This window comes from Lycium barbarum, chromosome 1 (genome assembly GCF_019175385.1).
Source record: "Lycium barbarum isolate Lr01 chromosome 1, ASM1917538v2, whole genome shotgun sequence".
NCBI lineage: Eukaryota > Viridiplantae > Streptophyta > Magnoliopsida > Solanales > Solanaceae > Lycium > Lycium barbarum.
The window spans coordinates 142,660,688-142,684,888 of record NC_083337.1 but is presented as its reverse complement, the minus strand read 5'-3'; the positions used below and the strand labels follow the sequence as shown (position 1 = coordinate 142,684,888).

The window sequence follows — 24,201 nt, the reverse complement described above, 5'->3', positions numbered from 1 at the left end:
CTCCCAAGCAATATGTTCATTAGTTAATAACATTTTCACCCCCCCAATTTTGCTTTAAAAATAAAACTCCCCCCTCAACTTTGAACAATAGTTATTCTCCCCCCTCCCCCCCCCCCCCCCCCCCCTCTTTGGCTTTTTAAAATTCCTATTTTACCTTTACATTTTCAACTTTTCTTTTTTTCCTTTACTTCTTTAAAATCATGATTTTTTTTTATCTCTTTAATCTATGTAACAAATTTTCTATAAAAATAAAAAAAAAAAAAAAAAAATATATATATATATATATATATATTAGTTTCGAGACGGAAAAAAGGAAGTGAGAAACACTAGTTGAGTATATAATTTAATGTCGTTCTATAACGAAATAAATGAGAAGAATAAGATTTTTTTTTTTTTTTACTAATAATCAAAGCTTTGATATCTATTTATACAAGTAAAAATAACATGTAATAATAATTTTATAAATATATTTCAATGAAGGTAATATAAAATAATTAATAAAAATAGAGGTATATTCTATAACAAACTCCTAAAAGATTATCTATTTGTATTACAAATGAATTTAAATTATAATTTAAAATATTTCATTAATAACAACCAAAACTCGTTTATATATTGACAATAGAGAATAAGAGAGAAGTGAAACTTAACTATATATATAACTATCAATCATAAAAAGTACTTAATATTTGATGTTGTGATAAATTCATAAATGGATTATTCTACTTATAATATAAATTTAAATAAAAATGCATAAAACCTAAGTTAAGCAAAAATTGTATAATATGAAAAAATATTACATAAATAGAGGATTAAAAATATCAAGGGTAAAATAGATATTGCCTAAGATAAAAGGCGGAGAATGACAAGGGTAAAATAGCTGAGGTTGGTCTTCGTCTCTCACACGCATCTTGCGTGAAGAATAAATTTAAAACTAGTCAACGTAATACTTTTAATTTGGACAGTTGGAAAGATAAATGGCATTTTTACAAAAGTATACAACCCAACATAATATAGTATACCTACATTGCCACATATATATCTTCAGTTTACATTCACAAACCCAATTTTATTTTTTATTTTTTTGGAAAATTTCACTAATATACAATTTGCTTACTTACATTGCAAAAAAATAGCCCAAAACTTACATTATAAAGTTTTTTTCCAAAAACACTTTTGTACAGTTTTATACACTTATATACAAAAGATAAGTACATTATATGTAATATAGGTATTTGAAGGTGTATAATGTGTAGGTATATACACTATACACAATTATACAATATTGTATAAGTGGGTATATATCTGGATTGGTTTTGAATAAGACTTATACATATTTATACACCTATATACATAAGTATACAAGACAGATACATTATGTATATAGGTGTATAAAAATGAATAATATTGTATAAAAAGGTGTATACGCTCATATACACTATTATACAATATTATATACCCACTACCCTACACCTACCGGTTTCTCCATCGCCGACCTCAACCACCTCCGGCGACTCCCATCGCCGTTAATTTCACCTTCGCCACCTGCGCTCCACCACTACCTCGATGAGTTTTCTGATAGATCTAGATCTAGCAAGGATAGATCCAGATCTAGGTAATTTCTAGCCAGATCTGAGCCACCGCAACGAATGAGGCGGCGTCGAAAGTGAGTACGGCGCTCAGGCGGTGGAAGAGAAGTCGCCGTTGTTGTCGCCGGAAAACTTCTGGCGAGGAAAGAAGTTGCAGCGGAGAGAGAGAGAGAGAGAGAGAGAGAGAGGAGGAGGGAGTAATTTCGGTGAGCTTCACCGGCGGGGAAGACAGTGACCGACGATGGTGGAGACACTACAAAAAAATGAATAATTTGCCGAGGTTGAAAGTTGCAATTCGCAGAGGTTTTAGCCTCCACTAGTTGCTAAAAGAGGCTAAAACCTCTGCGAATTGCAACTTTCAACCTCCGCAAATTATCCATTTTTTTGTAGTGAGATTCGAAAAAAGTTTGGGTCAGTTTTTGTAAGATCTTAAAATATGGGTCAATTTTTGATAGTATTGCCCTAATTGATACACAGTGTAATTATCTCTTCTTCTTTTTTCCATCACTTCTTCATATAAATTTGTTACAGATACTTGTTGACAAGTCACATGACTTATAATTAAACTTCATAAGCTTATTATCAAGTATTAAGTAGTTACCCAGTGGTAATCATGTGTGAATTATAACCTCTATAGGAACGTAACAATTACAAAAATAGTACTATAAAAATTTCATATCTTATGGTTTAAAAAATCATTATGTAGATGTTATTTAGCCAGTCAACAAGTTAACAGAGGCGGATCTACAGTAGCGGGTGTGGGTTCTCGGGAACTCACACCCGCTACTGTAAGTCCTATTTTTATATTGTAAAATTTTGAAGAGTATAATTATTTTCAGTGTGGAACTCATAACTAAAATGCTGGATGGTTACATGGTAAAGGGCGGACTGCTAGAGGGGATTTCGCCCAAGTAATAGCGGGACCGAGTCCCGCTGAGCGCTCCCTTAGGAATAAAATAAAAAAAAAAAAAAAAAACTGCTTTCTTTTGCTTCTAAAAGCAGCGGCCACGTTTTTTTTTTTTTTTTTTTTTTATTCCTAAAAGCAGCAGCCACTGAAAACAGAGACCCACCAACATATCATAACATAAGTCACGTTATTTTCCTTTTTTTATTGTTTTTTAAAAAAACACTACAAAGTCAACTAAAAAGAATCATCCAATAAATTATTACTTTACCCAAATCCCAATATCTCAAATTAAATTTGAAACCAAACAAATGAGAAACAAGAAAAGCTAGGGTTAAAAAATAGCTTCTCTTCTATTGTTCTACAAAGTATCAAAAAACCCCTAAATCCTCATCTCTCATTTTATTTCTCTCCCAAAGCTCAAGGGTCAAGGCTCAATCTCATTCTCATCTCCAATTCTCCATACCATTGCATTCTCCTTCCCTATCATCTACATCGGAGTAAGCTTATTTTCTCTTTGTCTATGTAAAGTATTTTTCTTCTTTTACTATTGTTGTGTAGATTGTAACATTCTATGATTGTGATTATTGTGTAGATTGTGAGTTTGTGACACTGTCATCAATATTGCAATTACTTTCTATTTCACATATCATAGTAAATATTGTGCATATTGTGATAAGGTTGCAAAGCTCATAGTTGGTCCTAGAATGTGATTTGTTTTAAATTAAGTTTTTGTATTTAAATAGGTCGAAATTGTGAAGTGAGAGATATGATCACAAATTTTTTCAAGCCTCAAACCACTTCAGATTCTCCTCCGCTAAGCTCTCGACAAAGTCCAGTTATTCACAACGTCGATGATGCCAATCCTTCTCGACCATCAGATAAAGACAAGATGTTGGATTTGGGTCTTCTTGTATCCGATCCTGCTAAAAGAAAACAAATTTCATTTTATTCTCCTAATCTACGTGATAGCGTGAGGAGATATTACATTAACAAGGGTCCATGTCAACCTGATGATCATTTTGTTTTTCCAATAACATATTTTAGTGGAAAACCACGTTCTTGTCATTCTGATTGGTTTGGCACTTCATATTCTAGATGGTTAGAATACAACATTGAAAAAGATGCAGCTTTTTGCTTATGTTGTTACTTGTTTAAAAATGAGACGGAAGGATATGGAAAACAAGTAGGCGATCCTTTCACAGTGGATGGTTTCAGAAGTTGGAATAAGGGCTTAGAAAGACTTAATAAACATGTGCGTGAAGTGAATAGTGTTCATTATCGGTGTTTCAAGATGATGTTAGATTTAGATAATCAAGCACAATCTATTCTAACTTGTTTTGACAAGGAAAATTAGGAAACTAAAGGAAAATATCGGGTTCGCTTGAATGCTTCGATTGATGTTGCAAGGTTTCTTTTAAAAGAAGGAATGCCTTTTCGCGGTCTTGATGAGAGTGAAACTTCTTCAAGAAGAGGAAACTTTTTAGATTTCTTAAAATGGTATGCGGATAAGAATGAAGATGTGAAACAAGTTGTGTTAGAACATGCTCCACAAAATGACATCATGATTTGTCCAAATATCCAAAAAGACATTGTGAGTTCTTGTGCAAAAGAAACAGTGTCAATTGTTGAAGACTTATATGGGGATTACTTTGGGATACTAGTTGATGAGTCTAAGGATGTCTCTCATAAAGAACAAATAGCTCTTATTTTATGGTACGTCAACAAAAGGGGTAAACTAATGGAGCGATTCCTTAGTGTTGTTCATGTTAAAGTTACATCTCGATATATTCTTTACTTTTAGAACATAATTTGAGTTCATCTCATATTCGGGGACAAGGTTATGATGGAGCTAGTAACATGCAGGGAGAAATCAATGGTCTTAAAACTTTGATTATGAAAGATTCTCCTTCGGCATATTGCACACATTGCTTTGCTCATCAATTGCAATTGACGCTTGTAGCTGTTGCAAAGAAGCATCATGAGGTAGATCAATTTTATGATATTCTTGCTAATGTTTTGAATGTTGTTGGAGGCTCTTTTAAGCGTAGGGATATGCTTAGAGACAATCTAGCAGAAAAATTAAAGGAACCACTAGTGCTCGGTGAAGTTCATACAAGAAGTGGATTGAATCAGGAACTTGGACTTAAAAGGGCAGGGGATACACGTTGGAGTTCTCATTTTAAGACAGTGCGTAACTTTATTAGTTTATTCTCCTCAATTATTCATGTACTTGGAGTTCTTGCTAAGGAGGGTTCAAATTATCAAGAGAGATCACTGGCAAAAAGTTTATAGATGACATAAGATCTTATGAATTTGTGTATACATTGCATTTGATGTTGAAAGTGTTGGTAATTACACATGATTTGAATATGGCCTTGCAAAGAAAAGATCAAGATATCGTAAGTGCGATGAACCTTGTTGGTTTCACAAAGAGACAATTGCAATATATGAGAGAGTCTAAATGGGATTCTTTGGTAAAAGACATCTCTTCATTATGTGTCAAGCATGATACTGTGATCCCCGAAATGGATAAAAATTATGCTCTTGGAAAATCAAAGCGTAAGAGCTCAAGTGTTAAATATTCTCATCATTTGCGCGTAGAAGTTTTTAATGTTGTTATTGATTTGCAACTTGCAGAGCTTAACAATCGTTTTGATGAAGTGAATACCGATCTACTTCTTGGTATGGCTAGTTTGAGTCCGGATAATTCTTTTGCAAATTATAATAAAGAGAGGATTATGAAACTTGCTACACATTATCGGGATGAGTTTAGTGTTTCCATGCTTGAGGATCTTAGTTTTGAGCTTGACAACTATATTGACTATGTACGAGAAGTGAACAGTGCTTTCTCTAACTTGAAAAGACTTGGAGATCTTTAAGAGACACTGGTTAAAACAAATTTGCACAAGACTTGGAGACTTGTTTATTTGCTTGTGAAGTTGAGCTTAATATTACCTGTCGCTACTGCAACGGTGGAAAGAGCTTTTTCTTCGATGAAGTATATTAAAAATGACTTGCGTAGCAGAATTGGTGATGAATTTTTGATTGATTGCTTAGTTTGTTATATAGAGAATGAAGTATTTGAAAGTGTACCTAATGAAGCAATCATTGATCGTTTTCAAAAGATGGCAGTTCGTCGAGTACAATTGTAATGATAATGTGGTTCACTACTTTTTATTTATATGAAGTTTCAATACTTATTTTTTATCTGATTATTATCGCATGTTAATTTTATTTTTCTGGGAACTCACAACCTTAAAATCCTAAATCCGCCTCCAAATTAATTGCCTACTTTTACTATTACTAACCCACCCTTACTATATAAACTTCCCTAGCTGTAGTTGGCTTCCCATAGACTTCTCTTTTTAATAAATTCCTTTTTTCTTTTTTTTTTCTTTTTTTTAACCATACCCCCACTGATTTTCACCGACCCTCCAACAGGTCCCTACCCCAACTTATACATGGATTAATATATTGTAAATATGAAAAAGGAAATAAAAAAAATCACATTTCCCAAAATAACGGATCTAAAATTAAGTCAACTTATTTTTCTAGTTGGGGAAATACACTACATTATTTCTTGGTGAAATTGTTTCATCAATCTTAATATATGTATTAAGCCTCAAACACCATTTTTTTCTATTTTTTCAGAGGTGAGAGATAACGGAATCATGAAGTATATCAGTTAAAAAGGGGAAGCAATCCAGACAAGACTTGATAAAAATAAGTTAAGAATTGGTAAAGAAAACAATATAAAAAAGCAACTAAGACTATTTCAGAGAGCTAGTTCTCTGCTAGCGAAAGTCTATAAATGGACCTTTTGAAAAGCAATAAGATGCTCACACAAGTACTTTCCTAAAGCGTTAAGGACTATTCCTAACATGGCATCATTTAAGCAGCTTGGTGCTCCTTTTACCATTCTTCTCATCTCAACCACAAGTTAGTATATATTTTGCTTTATATCCAGATTGTAATTCCACATCATTATATACATATATCCTTTCATATAGATGTATGTATATGTTTGTGTTTCTATGCATGCGTGTTTTAAGTTATACCACTCATAATAAGATTTTGATAACCATAATGATGAAATATTTCCGTTAATATGTCATGGTTCTCAAAGACGCAATTCGTGGTTACACGGAATGTTGACCATGATCTATCAGGAGTCGAGAGGAGATTACTTCCACAACTTCATACTTGTACGAGGAATTGTTCTTCTGACAGTGATTGCGATGATTGTTGGGTTTGCTGTTATTGTCATTCAGTCCTAGATACTCAGAAAACTTGTAGTGCAATTACGTGGTAGCGTTCCATTGCGACGAACTCTGCCACAGGAATAACATTGGATTTGAATAAAAAGGCTGGCTCGGCTAGCTTTTAGTACTTGTATGATTCGATATTTTCCGGTTTACTAAAATTGTTCAGAAATATTTTCAATCAGTGACAAATTCTTCGTGTTGATATGCGCATGAAATTGGTTGTTATACTCTTAGCTTCTAAAATTATCGCTAAATTAAAATTTGCGGCTAATCCTTTTAGATGACATGATTTTAGTAGAAATCTGTGTTAGATTCAATTTTTTTATGGCACCTAATTAAAATAATCGACAGAGCACTAGCAATAAGAATGAAAACTTCCAAATCGTGTACCTTGAGGGTAGAATAAAAGCATAATCCACCCACAAAAGAGAATCACAAAAGTACTTTCCAAAGCAGGTATACAAAACCATGTAATTTAATAAATATTACTCATTTGGTCTGTTGTTTCTTAACATGAGATTTGTGCGTTTTTGTTATATAAAGGATCGCTATCATTGTATAAGCAAATTAAATGGGACATTTTCGTAATGCTGTGATTAATTCTTATGTGTCTTTTAAATTTGAAAACAAAATATCAAAATGAATTGATACAGAAGAAAAATCGAAACAATTGAGACGTTTCAAACTAATAAGTCTATTTTCTTGTTAAGATAAATCAAAAACTTTATACAAATAAATCTTTTCTTGAAATAATTGGGGAAGCCCCTCACTACCACTCCCTATTCTAAGTTTTTACCTTTTTTATGCTTCAACTTTATTGATTGTTAAAAGTCTTAATCACTACAACAAAATGTGCTTTTAGCGGCAATTAGTTAACGGTAATAACTTAATTGCCGCTAATTGTAGTTTAGAATAAGATTGTGCTTTTACAATAACAATAAATATGATTGTGCATACTCACCATTCATGTGTTTGAGCTTTCACTTTTTTCCTTTCAAATTTCGTATAACTCATTGATTGCACACTTTCTAATATAATTTATACTCCTTCTGTCTCAAAATATTTGTCGTCCTTACTAAAAATATTTGTCGTTTTATCCAATCAAGACAAAATTAACTTTTTCTCATTTTACCCTTGTATTAATTCACAACATTAAAAAAAATACTCTTAAATGTTATTCATGTGATATTGTTAATCATGTCATTAATACTATCAGTCCACCTAAAGAAGAGAGAGGGTTTGACAGGCCATGGTGGGTTCTGGACACAAAGGGAGAATTTTCAGTCAAATCTACTTGGGATTATATCATATTGAGGGGGAACAGATGGAAGCATATAATACATGTGGATGAAAGGATTGCCATTTAAAATCTTTCTTTTTTTGTGGAGGTGTTGGAAATACAAAGTCTCCTTGGATGATGTTCTGAAAAGAATGAAGTATAATATGGCATCCAGATGCTGGTGTTGCCCAAATCCTATGGAGGAGACAACCCAGCATTTGTTTGCCACCTCTTATTCAACTAACAGGACTTGGTCCTATTTTTCTTCTTTTGCAGGTCTTAATATGGATGGATTACAATTACAGCAAAGGATAGTTAAGTGGTAGCAACCACCTGTAACGGGGAGGTTGAAACATATTTTTCAAGCAGTACCTGCTATTATCATATGGGAATTATGAAAGAGGAGGAATGCCATCAAACATGGAGAAAAAATATCTATTGGAAGAGTAATTTATCAGGTGTTTGCAACAATTCAGAGATTGGTTAAGGTTAGAAATCCATCCATCGAACAGGTGCCTAACAGATGGGATGATTTGATACTAATGCTGGAAGGAGGAAGAGCTCAGTTGAAGACTATTAAAGTGGTTTGGAACTTTCCACCTTCAGGATGGATAATGTGTAACACTGATGGGGTTCTAGAGGGAATCCAGGTAGGAGTTCTTATGGATTTTGCTTTAGAAATTCAGATGGCAATTTGATTTATCCTCAAGTAGATGACATAGGAATTAATACCAATACGGAGGCAGAAATAAGGGCAATAGTAGAAGCAATAAAATTTTGCAAAAATAAATGACGAGACCAATGTGCATAGGTATTTTCTACTCGTACTTTGTCAAATTATAGTAAAGTTTAAGATATCGTCCCACAGAGATTGGAACCACCTAGGCTACAGATTTGTATTATTTTTGTTACTATTTGAGAGGATCAAACTGATGAAAAGAGAGTTGTTCAAAAGTATTGAAAATTATAATAATAATAAAATAAGAAATATTTTTGGATTTTTCTAATAAAAGATAGAGGTTGGGATATTTTGAGTCGGCAAGATAAAATTATTATAATAAAATAAAAAGTTTATTATTTATTTCTCTGTTTAAAGAATGATAGCCTATTTCTAATACAATCACTCCACATAACGACAATATGTTAATAGCACCACTCTCGCTTATACTATTAATTTATTGTCAATTAATTAGTGACATTAAACAATAATTAATTAATAACACCTCTTTCGATTAGTGTAGTTAACCAATTAAAGTAATGACTTCAAACAAGGATTATCTTAGTTGAGTGCACCAAGTGAACAAAAGCCTCTTTCGATTAGCTTTTGCTAAATCCATGAATTTATTTGAGTCAATCCCTCCGTGAAAATTAGGACCGAAAGAAATAAGACAAAGATCACTTAAATCAATAAACTTATTTGAGTCAATCCCTACGTGAGAATTAGGACTAAAAGAAATAAGATAAATATCATTTTAATCAATAAACTTATTTAAGTTAATCCCTCCGCTAGAATTAGGACTAAAAGAAATAAGATAAAGATCATTTAAATCAATAAACTCGTTTAAATCGTTCTCTTCTCCCGAATAAGAAATAAATTAACAAGATAAGGATTTTTGTAAAGAGATATAATTAAATCCAATAATAGATATAATTAATATCAAATACCTTGGTGTATAAAGATGATAAAGAGAAAATCCCAACATAAGAAGATAATAAAATAAGGATGTTTATTATAATAGCTTCATCAAGCTTCATCTAGTATCCCAACCAAGGAAACTTACTCCATTGTGGAGTAGAAAAACTAAATAGAAATAAAGACTAAGAAAATATATTTACTACAAGAAAGAGCCAAGAGAGACACCAAGACTAGTTCTTGTGTCCTCTTCACTATTGGATGCAAATCAAGGATGAAAGATGGGTTTTTTTTCTTCTACAAACATATGCCTATTTATAGAAAAATTCCTAGAAGTCTTGGAGAGACATTTCAAGAGAAATTCAATATAATAATATTTCCTTGATGAGAAATTGGCATGGCAAATTATCATGCAATATTGAGAAATTGGCATCGCAAATTATCATGCAATCTTGAGAATTTGGCATGATAATTTATCATGAAATTTTGGTGAGAATTTGTTATAACTTTGTTTTTCTTGACTTTATGTAGTCTTTGGTGAAGTTGCCAGGGATGCATCCTCCTTTCTGGCTTTTAGTTCTTGCTTCTTCTCTTTTTTCATGTATTCTTTTCCTACAAGATTTGTTAGAAAAGTGCGAGAATATGATATAAATTATTCATGTTTTATTTTTAAAATATTATATTTTTATATTAAAATTACATGAATAATTTATACCCATCAATAAACATTTGGATCAGATCATCATTCAGACTGATTCACAGATGATTCAGAGAAATTTTTCATAAGGGTGGAAACCACCATGGCACATTGCCACTTGGGTTGAAGAGGTACATGAACTTAGTAAAGAAATGGAGGTCAGATTCACACACATACTGAGAGAAGGAAATCAATTGGCAGATGCTTTGGCAAACCAAGCATGGGATATAGGTTCATTTCAATGTCAGGATCTTCAAGAGTTGGAGGTAGACAAGAGACGAATTCTAAACAATGACAAATCTCAAATCCCTTATCTCAGGATTAGAAGTACAAATTGATAGGGGGATGGGAGTTAATACAGAGAATAGTCTAGTCTATATATCACAAAGGCAATCATGGAACAGGCAATACATTTCATCCATACTTGGTCGCAAATATAGGCACAAAAGTATAGCCTATCTCAGAAGTATAAAATTGGTGAAGGTGAAAGAACAAGCTAATTACCTTGCCAATAGGGAACAAATCCTGACAGTAGAGTCATGGTACCATCATATCAACACATCAGGATCTCGGGTCAACATGAAACAAACAAATCTAAGGAATATTCAGCACATACATAACACAAATGTGGTAGAGGTCATACAAGGGTTGAAACAAAGCAACAAAATCGCATCAAAGAAGAGAGAAGCTAACCCAATACGGTTGAAGTAGTGGAAAGTGAAATTAATCAACAATTCTGGGTGTCAATCAGCTCAAAATTATTATGGAGTTGAAATCGATTACAATCTCCGTCTAATTCATCATTTTTGCACAATTGATGTAGGGAGAGGAACAAAGAGGAAGAGAGAGATGAAGCGTGAATCTAGGGCAACCATTTCTGATAGGAATAACTTTCCTAATTTAGTTTTGATAGGACAAGAATTATATTTTGTAATCTTTTATTTTTGTTTTTTTGTTTTTGTTTTGGGTTGGACCCATTTTGGGCCTAACTGTTGAATTCTATTTTTGATTTCAAATATATAAAAGGCCCAATTGGGAGAACTTGAATTTAAAAAAAAAACATTTAAGAGATTTTCATCATTAATGGAGTAGATATTTATTGAGGAGAGATTACATGAAATATGATAAGAGGGTAAAATAGTCAAAATTCTACTCTTATAAATGCTTTCTTAAGGAGCGTGTAAATGAAAAATGCGATAAATATTTTGAGACGGAGGGAGTATTGTTTCAAGAAGTTTGGACTAATTAGTTTGAAAATGTTGCACGCGTCCAAGAACAAGTTCAATTAAAAAGAAGGTAGGAAAAAATTGATTTACCTTTAAAACTTAACAACATTGGAAATCTAAATGTCACGACCCAGCCCCGTGGGCCGCGACTGGCACCCTACCTGGGTACCCAGACCAAACCGCATATTCATTTGCCAAGTCCGAGCATATTCCAAAAATTCATAAAAGTCATATCAAACTGAATCTTTATCAAATATGTCTTAAGCGGTCGCACAAATCAAAATGCCATATCAAATACAAACTGAGCGGCGGAATAGACATCGCCGGTCGAAAGTGCAAACATAAGCATAAGGGCCATTTAGGGCCATCAAAACAAACGGACCGCTTTAAGACCAGAAAACAAAATCAAACAAACATATATAGGACCCTTGCCCCACATATATGACTACAGGCCTCTACGAACTCAAAACAAAGACATATGGCGAGACAGGGCCCCGCCGTACCCAAATCGTCAAATATACAGAGCATATACATAGCAAAAGGAGTCTATACCAAAAGTGGACTCCGGATCAGAAGGAGTACTCCAAAATAGCAGAAAGTGAAGCCTACAGTGGAGGATCACCAATGTCTGTACCTGCGGGCATGAAACGCAGCCCCCGAAGAAAGGGGGTCAGTACGAAATATGTACTGAGTATGTAAAGCACGGAGTACAGAAATATGGATCAAAACTGAAAGCAAATCAGATAACAAAGTGGAGTACAAATCGGGATGTCAAAATCCGTATCAAAATCATATACGTATACATAATGCAAACGAAATCATGCAAACGCTTAGGGACGTGGTCGCCACTCCGACGCTGGCGCCACACACAACATAACACCAGAAGGTTTCAAATCTCCGTATCTCCGAACACAAACACAAACATAGGTGAGCGTATCGCATCACGAGCCATATCACAGCATAACTCCAAACGGAACCCGGCCCTATGGCGAAGCCTCGGGAACCGTAACACAGCATACAGCCGAATTATTGTAAGGCGCACGAATCATAACCGGCCCGGGAACCGGTGAACGAAGTCATAATGAGGCACGAGCGGAGTCGTGAGCAAACAAATGCAGTTCATATTTCAAAATAGCCTTTCAAAACTTAGTAATCTCACAAATCATTTCATAGTACAAAATAATCGAATACTTAGTCGATACAAAGTTTCATTTCACAAAACGTTTCCCAAAATATTACGTATGGCTCAAAACGTAACTTAGCATATCATAATATTCAAAATATATCTCATAGGAGGGAGTTCCAAAATCGAAAGTATCATATCAAACTTTATTCACAAAGATAGCCCAATAAGACAAATAGGGCGTCTCGGGGTTAGCGGGCCCACCTCGAGTCAAATTGAGGTGGCGAACATAATTTACGAACATTTAGGGGCCAAAAGGTCATACATAATCATTTCTAAGTTACCCGACCACATTTCGTTAGGTTTCGGACGATTGGTAGCATTCTAGCCAAAATAGAGCCCTTAGGCTTCAATTGAATTGAATGAATAGTAACTTTTCTGTGGATCGGGTTTCGAGGAGCAGAAATGCTCCGGAAGTTCCAATATTCGCCTATCACACTAAGACATGCCAAATGAAGAAGTGGGAAGCTTTACATACCTTACTGACGTCTTATGCTTTCCCAAAAGTCAAGTCCCGTTTCGTCCGAAATCTGCAAATGGTTAAAGTTACCAATTTGAGATTCTTAGGCTTAAAATGCCATTAACTTCATTTTTGCCTACCGAAATTTCGGCAGCACTTCCCCTATAAATCTAACGTCCTCGAGACTTAGCTCGGCTCAAAATACATCAATAACAACAGCCCACACATCATCAAACAACACAAAGTCTTCATACTTTTCATTGATTTCCTAAGGCAATAGCAACATAATCAACATAGAAAGCAAGAATCTTACCTTTTCCACTTTCTTTCCACTTGCCAAAAGAAGCACTTTTTTGCCTTGAAAATTATACCAACTTGGAGAGGGCTTTGCACTTGGTAATAATTTCACAAAAGATGAACTTTTGAACCAAGGAATTGGCTCCAAAAAATTTTTCTTTCTTTTCTCCTAAACCCGAACCCTTCTCTTTTTTTTCCTTTGTTCTTGCTTTGTTCTTTCTTGAACATTCTTGATAATTATCCACTATATAATACTACCAAATTAAATTGTGGACTTGGGCTATTTTTATTTTTTTCCCTTCATGGCCGGTTAGGCCTTCCCTTCTTGGGCCTTGTCTTATTATTTCTTTTGAGCCCAAGAATTGTTGGTTACACATTGTAATCCATAAGGCAAATTTCCAAAATTTCAATTTTGCCCTTGGCCACCTTTCGTAATTCCACACCATTGTATTCATAGCCTACACATTCATACCAAGAGATGCCCAATTGTGGCCTTATTCATCATAAGTCAATTTATCTTGAATTTTTTCGAATAAGCGAAAATGTCGGATGTAACACTAAATACGTGTCCAAATATAAATATAAAATGGATAGAAGTTAGAACCATATTAAAAAAATGGAAAATGAGAAAGAAAAGAAAACATGAAGTTAATGCAGAGAATAAATCCCCCAATTCAATTAAACCATATTCAGTTAAAATCATGGATCCAGTTATTTCCAATCAGATACCATTTCTTCCCTCCAGATATTTTACTCTCTAAAATTCCCCCCAATTCAAATCTCTCTCTCTCTCTCACACACGCACACACTCACACACACACACATCCATAGCTTCGGTAAGTTCAACTCGATTTTTCGTTTGAATTTAGTTTCATCAATTGGCTTTGACAATTGTGAATTTGCAATGTGTTGTTTGGTGATTATGTGATTCAATTAATCATTTTACTAGAATTGGTGATTTTTTGTGTGATTTTTGGTGGTAAGTTGAGAAATTAGGGCTTTGATTGCTGGTTTATGTGATTCAATTAATCATTTTAGTGGAATTGATGGGTTTTTATTTGATTTTTGGCAGTATTGCTGGATTATGTGACTAATTTGATTGTTCTACTAGAATTGATGAGTTTTTGTTTGATTTTTGGCCATAAGTTGAGAAATTAGGGCTTTGATTGCTGCTTTTATGTGATTAAATTGATCATTTTAGTATTTTCCGAAGGTGATTAGTTTTTGTGTGATTTTTGGCACTAAATTGAGAATATAGGGCTTTGATTGCTGGTTTATGTAACTTAATTTGTGATTTTACTGGAATTGATGATTTTTTATAGTAAGTTGAAAAAATTAGGCTTTGATTGCTAGCTTATGTGACTCAGTTGATTATTTTACTGGAATTGATGTTGATGCTCTTTGTTTCTCTCTTGCTCGCACTCTCTGTACATATAGTTCTCTCAATTTAGCTCGATTTTGAATTTTCCCATACGATCTGTATATATATATATATATGATATCACATAAATTTTTTACAAACTCTTATAGAAATTTGCCATTGCAAAATCACAGAACTTTCCCTTCGCTATTCGTCACAGTAGTCGGCTCAGGCATCCGAATTTTTAGGTAAGAAGGTGAAGCATTCTATATTTGAAGACGATTAGGCGATTTCTAAAATTGTGAGTGTTAGGTGTATTTGAAGACGATTAGGCGATCTGGATTTTTTTTTTTAATTCTCTCTCCTATACCCATTTCTATGCACGTAAGTTGAGGCGATTTTGTGCTCTATATTTCAAATCTCAATAATCTCTGCTTCTGTAATGAACAATTATGTGTGGTTTATTATGCAACACTAATATTTTCACTTCTAAATGGAGCATATGTTAAAAGTATGCTTAAGAGTGCGTAGATAATGCATTTTTAGCATCATCGCACAAATCCTATAATTTAGCTTTACAAGTATGCTGAAGTGTTTGTATTGTAATTGCAGAAAAGTAATAAATTTCTTGTACAATCAAGGAGAACTCTAGAAGTAAAAGATGGATTGATTATAGTAGAGTCAGTAAAGAGTAGTTGGACGTAGTAGAAAATTTTCTGAACCACGCCTTTCGTGAAAAACATAACGAAGAAACAATTTCATGCCCATGTACACAATGTGTGCTATTCTATCAAGTAAATCGGGAAATGGCATATGATCATCTCGTGATTCATGGTATTATGCCTTCATATGATAATTAATTTTGTCATGGGGAGTCTTTCAATGGATCAACAATTATCGAAGAAAATAACGACAAGCAAGAAGCTTTCGGGGGCGATGATATGAGAGGAATGATACATGATGCTTTTGGAAGCATCACCCATTTTACGGATGCTAACACCAGTGAAGGGGGAGAAATAGAGCCAGACTTATAGGAGAATACTCCTCATTCATCAGGAAATCAACCTCATCCAGAGATGGATAAGTTTGAACAACTCATGAAAGATGCAAATGAAGAAATTTACCCTGGGTGCAAGAAATTCACTAAACTGTCATTTTTGCTTCAACTTTATCATATAAAACTATTGTTCAAATGGTCAAATGAGTCTTTTAATTCTTTGCTTGGTTATTGAAGGATGCGTTACCTGAGGGTGAGAAGTTTCCTCCTTCATTTTATGAGAGCAAGAAGTTAGTTAAGGGCTTAGGGTTAAATTACAAAAAGATCCATGCTTGTCCCAACGATTGCATGCTTTTTAGGAAGGAATTTGCTAATAAGGATATCAATAATTACTTAATCTGTGGAGCTTCTAGATGGAAAAATAGCATAAAAAAAATTCCAGCCAAGGTCCTAAGACACTTTCCTCTAAAACCCAGACTCCAGAGATTATTCGTGTCTTCAAAAACATCTAAATTGATGCGATGGCATTATGAAGAACGGAATAGAGATGGAGTTCCACGACATCCTGCATATACTGAAGCTTGGAAAGCTTTTGAAACTAGACATTTAGAATTCGCTAAAGATTCCTGCAATGTTCTCCTAGGATTAGCCAGTGATGGCTTTAATTCGTTTGGCATGATGCGAAGTGTTTGCAGTACATGGCCAACGATTTTGATGCCATATAATCTTCCACTATGGTTGTGCATGAAACAAGAGTTCTTCATTTTGTCTTTGCTCATTTCGGGGCCAAAAGGACCTGGAAATAATATTGATATCTTTCTCGAACCTTTAATAGAAGAGTTAAATGATTTACGGGGTATGGTTGTAGAAATCTACGATGCCTTTTCTAAGGAGACGTTTCAATTGTGAGCTGCTCTCATGTGGATCATAAATGTTTTTCCAGCATATGGTTCTCTATCAAGATGGTGCACTAATGGTCAATCTGCATGTCCTTGCTGCAAACATAAGCACTCAATCTAAAAGGTTGAAACATGGTAAAAAGTTTTATTTCATGGGTCATCGACGTTTCTTGAAGCAAGGGCATAAATATCGGAATAATGCAAAATCATTAGATGGGACTAAAGAATTAAGAACTACACCTTCTCCAATATCCGGGTCACAAGTTCTAAAGCAAGTTAGAGGCATAAAGTTCACCCTCGGCCAGTTAAGGGAAAAGGCAAGCGGGGTGATGAAAAATACGTGGAAAAAGAAGATTATTTTTTTCAATCTTCCTTATTGGGAGTATAATTTGGTGCATCATAACCTTGATATGATGCATATAGAAAAGAACGTCTGCGATAACCTGATTTATACATTATTGGGTCTTGGTAAAAAAACAAAAGACAACTTAGAAGCTCGATTGGACTTGAAGGAGATGAATATAAAACCAAGCTTATGGCCTAAAAAACGAGCTAGTGGGAGGACATATCTTTGTTACACCTGAATATGCTCGTTTGCATCGTAAGTAAACTAACGTAAGCTCCGGAGAGGTCATGGAACCCTTATAAGGTTAAGGAATACATTTAACAAGTGCTAAGCAGGTGTCTAAAGGTTTCGGGAGCAAGCGAATCGAAGAAATTAAGTTTGTCAACTTGAGAGGGGTATATCTCCTAGAATATGAGGAGTTATGGAATGCATAACCTATGTAACTTAAAGTCCATTGAGTCTAGTTTCCAATGCAATAAACCGTTCGTCAATACGACATTGGAGTAAAAAGTTATGGGCGATTCAAGATAGGCTGCTATATGGCTTTTCCGTGGGCCCACTTGAAAAGTCGGTGGAACTGACCTTCAAGGGGTATAAATACCCCTATTCCTCTCATTTTATCATCATTTTACACTCTCTTGAGCTCTATAAACCTCCATAAACATTTCTTAAACACTTACAACCCCTTAGATCAAGAATTCAACAAGATTACACTAAACTAGTTCAGGAAAAGTGATTGTTCTTGCTTCTACTTGAGGTTGTGGTGAGTTTGGTCTTGAAGCAAGTTGTGTGAGTTGAAGTTCTTCAAGTATAAGGTATGTTCTTCAAGTATAAGGTATGTTCTTCACTTTACTTTGATATTGAGCTGTTTTTGGAGGATTTTAATGGTTTAAAGTGAAGGAAAATATAGTGTAAAGGTCGTAGTTTGATATGTTGATGTTGTTAGCTTATGGGCTGATTTTCGAAGGAAGTCTAAGACAAATTTGTATATGTTTGTCATGTAGTATCTTCATTATGTTATTGTTGATGTTGTTATTCATGTTTGGGAGCTGTTTTAGAATTGGTTGGAGTGGATAATATAGGGGAAATGATGTCCGAATTTCGTTAACTTATTAACTAGCTAAGTTTGAGTATGTAAGTGTTCCTATGGCTGGGTAGAGATTGCACTGAGTCATCTATGGTTGGGTAGAGATGCATCGAGCCTCCAACGACCGGGTAGAGATTGTACCGAGCCATCTATGGCCCGGTAGAGATACACCGAGCCTTCGACGGCTGAGTAGAGATTGCACCGAGCCATCAATGACCGGGTAGACATGCACCGAGTCACGCATGGCCTATTAGTTTGCACCGAACCTCAGATGTGGCCAGGTAGACTCAATAGTATAGTTTGCTTGTGAGTTGAGTAAAGGCAGATAGATGTACTTCTCAGGTTTCTCTAATCCTTGTTCATTTCGGCAGATTTATGTATTTCAGATTCAGCTATAATTCAGTTTCAGTTATCTATTTTCTTACATATTTGGTACATTATTTCATACTAAAGTCCCTTTTGCCGAGGGCGCAGCATTCATGCCTGCAGGTACAGATAGACAGACTGACAGACCTCCTCAGTAGATAGAACTTGATATCAGCTGATTGGTGAGCTCCCCCTTGTTCGGAGTTGCCAGGTCTATGTGGGGATTTTTTTTGTGTTTATAGACTTGACGGGTGGGTCGGGGCCCTATCCCATCCATGACTCGGTTATGCTTCTCTAGAGACTTGTAGAAGAGTCTTGAATATAGTGTGCAGTGTGATAGCCTTGCCAACTTGTTTATGCCTATTTCGGTATTGTTGGTTTTGTACGATCATAGCGTCCTCATCGGCTTGCTCAAATGTATATATATATTTTGGGTATGTGTGCCAGTTCAGACGAGATAGTCACTGTTTATGTTTATCCAAATTGTGGCCTTATCGGCCGGTTGGTATTGTCTGTGTGCAGGTAGGCTCTATCGGCCTAAGTTAAGGGTTATCCCTCCAGAGTTACAGGTATAGAGTGGTTCGCTTGGGCCAAGTGTGACACCGGGTGCCGTTACACCTCTCCAGATTTGAGGCATGACAAACTTGGTATCAGAGCAGGTCTGTCATAGGGAGTCTACAAGCCATGTCCCGTAGAGTATTATTCATTAGTGTGTAGCGCGTCACACCTATAAACAAGAGGGCGTTGGGCATTTAGGATAGTTACCCTTCTTTGTATCCTAGATCGTGTTATAGAGGTAAGTCATAGGGTGTAAATCTTCAACCCTGACCTCTGTTGTTTTACAGTTTGAGGATCTTCAGAAAGGACTACAGGTGATTCGAGGATTGCAATGATGACGGGGGAAGGAAAAGGAGTAATATCAAAGAGGAACCTAGAGTAAAATATGTGGTTAGATGATGGGTTAAAATTGTGAATATGTTAATAGTACGGTGGAAAAAAAGACATGTTGTGGTAATAGGAAAAAAATATGATTAATCAGGAAGGGTGTGTGTGGGGAACATAGTTCGATGAAGAGGCTACAGAATTACGAATGATGGGTATTAAGAGGAATCAATAAGATGTGAATGACTTGTAAGTAAGGGAGGATAGCATAATACAAGGGGATGAGTGATGACTCCAGGAACAATTACTGTGGTAGTATTGTTTGTACATCCTTGAGGGTGATATTGATATATTATATGCAATTCTGTTGAGATAAATTTTGAAGTATTCTGATGAGACTTAAAAAGAAGAGAATGTCGATGGGATTTTCAGTTGGGTAATAGCAAAGGACGGTAGTCATACTGTGGGTGGTTATCAACCTTAGAAGATGGGAGTTGTATTCCCCCCCCCCCCCCCCCCCCCCCGAGGTAAGATGTGAAAAGGTTATATATGTGCTTAAATATGATCCTTAAGTATAATTATACCAATGATTTACGAGCAGAAAGAGGTGAAATAGGAATTACGAAAACGGAAAAGAGTATCGGTTATAAGGATGATGATGCCTAAAGTCAAAAAGGAATATGATTGGCAAGAAAAGATAAAAAGAGCGATGCATGACGCTCAATGAGCTAGCTATTGACGAGGGCCTTCTTATCATATAAAGTATATTGGCAGGGGTATTATACAAGCAGAGCGGTGAGGTGCAAGAACGATTATGTTACGTCCCGTATTTTTATACATTGGGACAACCCGGATTAACTATGATAATTTAAGGACAAAACTATTCCGGGATATAAAGTCGGAGATTTTGACCTTCGATTTTATTTCGAGACATAAGTTGTTCATGAATTTGTTGGTATGGAATAATTAGGAGAATTTAGGACCAAAACTGATAAAAATTGGAAGTTGAAAAATCATCCATTTCTATGGTTGGCCGTGTAAGTGGGGTGAATGGCCCACACAAATTGTGTTCAATTTTAATTGGAACAACACATGGTGTGGGCCAAGGGACAATTGTACACTTCATTTAAATGGCAAAAGATCACCACTAGTCTTCATTTTCATTTCACCACACCTAGAACAAAAAACAAAGTGAAGCTCTCCACAAAAGGAGGCTCTCGGCCAGCCCAAGGGGAAATCAACCCCATTTCTAGCTCTTCCAAAATTTATTTCCTTGATGTAAACCCACTATTTTGAGGTCCCTAAGTAGCGTGGAGGTGTTGTTGGAGCGATCAACTCATTATTTCTCATTCTTGGAAACCCTAGGCTATTGGGAAATTGAAGAGAAAAGGTAAGATTTGATTATGTTTTATGTGTTATGAAGGTTGTATGCATCTTGTAGTATGTTAAAATGGAGGAAAATCATGAAATATGGAATGTTGGAAGTGAGTTGTGTGTGTGGTGCTTGAGCCGTGTAAGTATGTGTATGTTGTGTTGTGTTGTGATGTGTTGTGTTGAAACTATGAATTAATGCCTAGTTAGTATATTATGATCATTGTAGGGTGAAGGAATGATTGAGAATTATCCATATGTGTATGTTGGTGTGCTAGCCGAAAATGGGTCACCTTATATGGCAATGAATAAATTAATGTCGCTTAATGTTTTAGTCGTCGTCGTTATGAATTCGATGTTGGAAATGAATGCTTAATGACTCAAATTGATGTTGTAATTGATGCGGCCTGATTTGGAGGTTATAGTATATTAAATGTAATTTGTATGTTGATGAGAATAGCATTGTTAGAATGTGAATTGTGGATGCAAATCATGATTTGAAAATGAGGAGTGGGTTAAAGTGAGGTTCTCGGGTTAGGGGCTGTTCTCAGCTAATGTGGAAAATTTTTGGATTGTCGGAAATGTTGTATGAATCGCTTAGAATGTCATTAAATATTGTTGGTATGGATTCGGGTTAGTAGTTGAATAAATAAGCATCGATGTTGGCTTAAAGGCAAGTCGTCGAATTGAAATCATGAAAGTTATAGAATGATGGAAAAGAGAGATATTAATGTTGATAGATTGGTTGTTGTTGTTGATTGATTTGGCCGAGTTAAATTCTCGGGATGGCCTATTTACAGGGGAAGTGCTGCCGAATTTTCTGTAAAATTTAGAGTTAGTTGGAATGAATAATTTCTTAAGTGCCTATGGTTAATATTGGATATTCATTGGCACATTTTGTAGACCTTGGGGAGCCCGAGGCGTAGATTTGGAGTAGCTTTAGATTGGCTAGCTTGGAAGTGCGTTCGAGGTATGTAAAGCACCCTTCTTTCATTTGGCATGCCTTAGTTATAAATAGGCTAGACTACTAGTCTTAAGGATATCCTAAATTCGAAATCCGAGTTCGCTATGATCTTTACATATATTCTTTGGCACTCCTATGTATGATATGATAAAATATGAACTATTATGCCTTTGAAGAAATTTGATTCCCAAACTTTGCACAATGAGTTGATTTAAAGAATTCCGAACTATAAACGCCATATCTTCCTCCGGAAGGTTCGGATTGCTTTAATATTTTTGTAAGGGTTTTTTTTTTTTTAATTAAAGTCCACTAGGATTTTGACCTAGGGCTAATTTTATAAATTTTATCAAAAAATTCAGAAGTTTGTACAACTCTAGCCAAAAGGCTAATGAAAAATACAAAATTTAAACTAATGATCAAATTAAGACTTGTAACTTGTCTTAATTTGATATTACAAATTGTTAAAAAATTACTAATAGAATGAAATTTGAAATAATTGCTCCATAAAGAACTTCTGTTTCTATATCTCACATGCTCTACATTTGGCCCTCTATATGCACCAAGGCAGTACATTTTCTAACTAATGACCAGTTCTCAGTAGGATGAGCATCCCGGGGTGCTAATACCACCAACTAAGAAATAACCACTAAATAGAAATTGTATGCCCATGTGTACTCAAGAGGTCTGTTGTGTTCCATGTGCTCAATCATTAGGAGCAGTAATTCCACTTCATGTCATTTGTCAAAAGTGCCTCCAACCAGTTGCAATTTATGCTGGTAAAACTTCTCAACATCCTGATTACACTGTGTTTCGTTGCTTGTTGGTATTCCTTCGGTGTGGTTGTTCTGTGGTACCTGTTGAATTAAAATCCTCCATTTATGTTAGTTTGTGTACCTGCAACCATTAGCAAACAGTTAGTGTAAACCAAATCTTTCACATTCTCCTCCCAAAGGATTTGAGTGTGAGGACCTCCTTCTCTCCCACCTTCCCCCTATATTCAGTTTATATGGCATATGATGAATATATTTTCTATAGGCGGGCCCGGCTCGGGTCAATACCCGTCCGTGGGTCTCGCGACTTTCCTTTATGTAATTCGGAAATTTTTTGAAAGAATTTGTTATGATTATTATTTCGAAATTCAAGTATGATCATTTTGCTTATGTTTGAATTTATGATAATGATTTTATGCATATGACTACTCACGACTCTACTCGTGCATTCTGTTATTCCTTCGCCGAATCCCGGGCCGGTTCTGTTATCGTGCGCATTTTGATATACTCCGGAGTTATGTTGTGTTATGGTTCTCCGAGCTACTCGCTAATGAGGGTCGGTTTCCACTTATGTTTGGTGATGTGTGGTATATGGCGTTATGTTGTGATGTGATATGTGACGGGGGTACGGAGATTTGAGACCTTCTGGTGTTATGCTGTGTTATGGCGCCATCGACGGGCGGGTGACCATATTCTTCTGTACCCTATGCATGACTTGCACATTTTTGACAGTAAACAAATTTTGATATGCTGAATTTGCACTTATGTTGATACTTCCATTTCGTTATATCTCAGATTTTTGCTTTCCTTACATTCTGCTTTGCATACTCAGTACATATTCCGTACTGACCCCCTTTCTTCGGGGGCTGCGTTTCATGCCCGCAGGTACAGACGCACAGTTCGGTGATCCCCCAGTTTAGGATATCCCCTTCAGCTGTTTGGAGTGCTCTTCTCATTTCAGAGCATACACTTTTGGTATATACTTTTGTTCGCTACGTATGTATATATATTTGTTCCGGGGTACGGCGGGGCCCTGTCCCGCCATATGATTCGTTTGGTCTGTTTAGAGGTCTGTAGACTTATTTGCGGGTGTGTGTGCCTACTTCTGTACAGTTGTGTCCATATGATCTCTTTCGTTATGGCAGCCTTGTCGGCGTGCATTTTGTATATGTTTTTGGGCCGTTGTGCCATTTGATAGCCTTGTCGGCTTTTGATATATTTGACAGCCTTGTCGGCTTTTGACGTATTTGATAGCCTTGCCGGCTCTTCGATATATGTATATGTATATATTTGTGTCTGATACAGTTTGAGATAGTTTGAGACGGCATATAGCATTTTTGCCGCATATACTATTTGGATGTGATTCGATATGTACAGGTATGTCAGGGTGCCCAAGTAGGGCACTAGTCACGGCCTACGGGGTTGGGTCGTGACAGAAGTGATATCAGAGCGGTTTGTCCTTGGGATGTCTACAGACCGTGTCTAGTAGAGTCTTGTTTATCGGTGTGTTGTGCACCACATCGATAAACAGGAGGCTACAGGACATTTAGGGAGTCTCCTTTCTTTGAATCTTAGATCGTGCGATAGAGCTGTCCTATTAGGATGATTCTGTTCTGATCCGTT

The 24,201-nt window shown here is 35.6% G+C and overlaps 3 protein-coding genes and 1 long non-coding RNA gene across 4 annotated transcripts; 3 read left to right on the top strand and 1 right to left on the bottom strand.

Annotated features, from left to right (window-relative positions):
- The first annotated feature begins 1,566 nt into the window (after positions 1-1,566).
- On the top strand, positions 1,567-3,850 carry LOC132615350 (uncharacterized). Its single transcript, XM_060329942.1, has 2 exons — positions 1,567-1,615; positions 3,240-3,850. Exons 1-2 carry the CDS (start codon positions 1,567-1,569, stop codon positions 3,848-3,850), a joined length of 660 nt encoding a protein of 219 aa, XP_060185925.1.
- A 72-nt stretch (positions 3,851-3,922) lies between these two features.
- Positions 3,923-4,788, top strand: LOC132615342 (uncharacterized). Its single transcript, XM_060329929.1, has 2 exons — positions 3,923-4,226; positions 4,298-4,788. Exons 1-2 carry the CDS (start codon positions 3,923-3,925, stop codon positions 4,786-4,788), a joined length of 795 nt encoding a protein of 264 aa, XP_060185912.1.
- A 5,083-nt stretch (positions 4,789-9,871) lies between these two features.
- LOC132610618 (uncharacterized) lies at positions 9,872-11,345 on the bottom strand. Its single transcript, XR_009571206.1, has 2 exons — positions 10,875-11,345; positions 9,872-10,285 (listed from the first exon to the last, which is right to left on the bottom strand). It is a non-coding gene; the product is annotated as an uncharacterized LOC132610618 (long non-coding RNA).
- Positions 11,346-15,389: 4,044 nt separating this feature from the next.
- Positions 15,390-17,376, top strand: LOC132615335 (uncharacterized). Its single transcript, XM_060329922.1, has 4 exons — positions 15,390-15,407; positions 15,509-15,580; positions 16,131-16,580; positions 16,837-17,376. The coding sequence occupies exons 1-4, from the start codon at positions 15,390-15,392 to the stop codon at positions 17,374-17,376; spliced, it is 1,080 nt and encodes a 359-aa protein (XP_060185905.1).
- Positions 17,377-24,201: the final 6,825 nt, after the last annotated feature.

Bases quoted from the DNA above. Each gene is read 5' to 3' on its own strand.
- LOC132615342 (XM_060329929.1), top strand. From the start codon at position 3,923: ATGCCTTTTCGCGGTCTTGATGAGAGTGAAACTTCTTCAAGAAGAGGA. The intron at 4,227-4,297 runs GTAAACTAATGG...CTTTACTTTTAG, and splicing joins ATGGTACGTCAACAAAAGGG to AACATAATTTGAGTTCATCT.
- LOC132615350 (XM_060329942.1), top strand. From the start codon at position 1,567: ATGAGTTTTCTGATAGATCTAGATCTAGCAAGGATAGATCCAGATCTA. The intron at 1,616-3,239 runs GTAATTTCTAGC...GTATTTAAATAG, and splicing joins AAGGATAGATCCAGATCTAG to GTCGAAATTGTGAAGTGAGA.
- LOC132615335 (XM_060329922.1), top strand. The intron at 15,581-16,130 runs GTAAAGAGTAGT...TGGTTATTGAAG, and splicing joins GATTGATTATAGTAGAGTCA to GATGCGTTACCTGAGGGTGA. The intron at 16,581-16,836 runs GTTTGCAGTACA...ATGTTTTTCCAG, and splicing joins CGTTTGGCATGATGCGAAGT to CATATGGTTCTCTATCAAGA.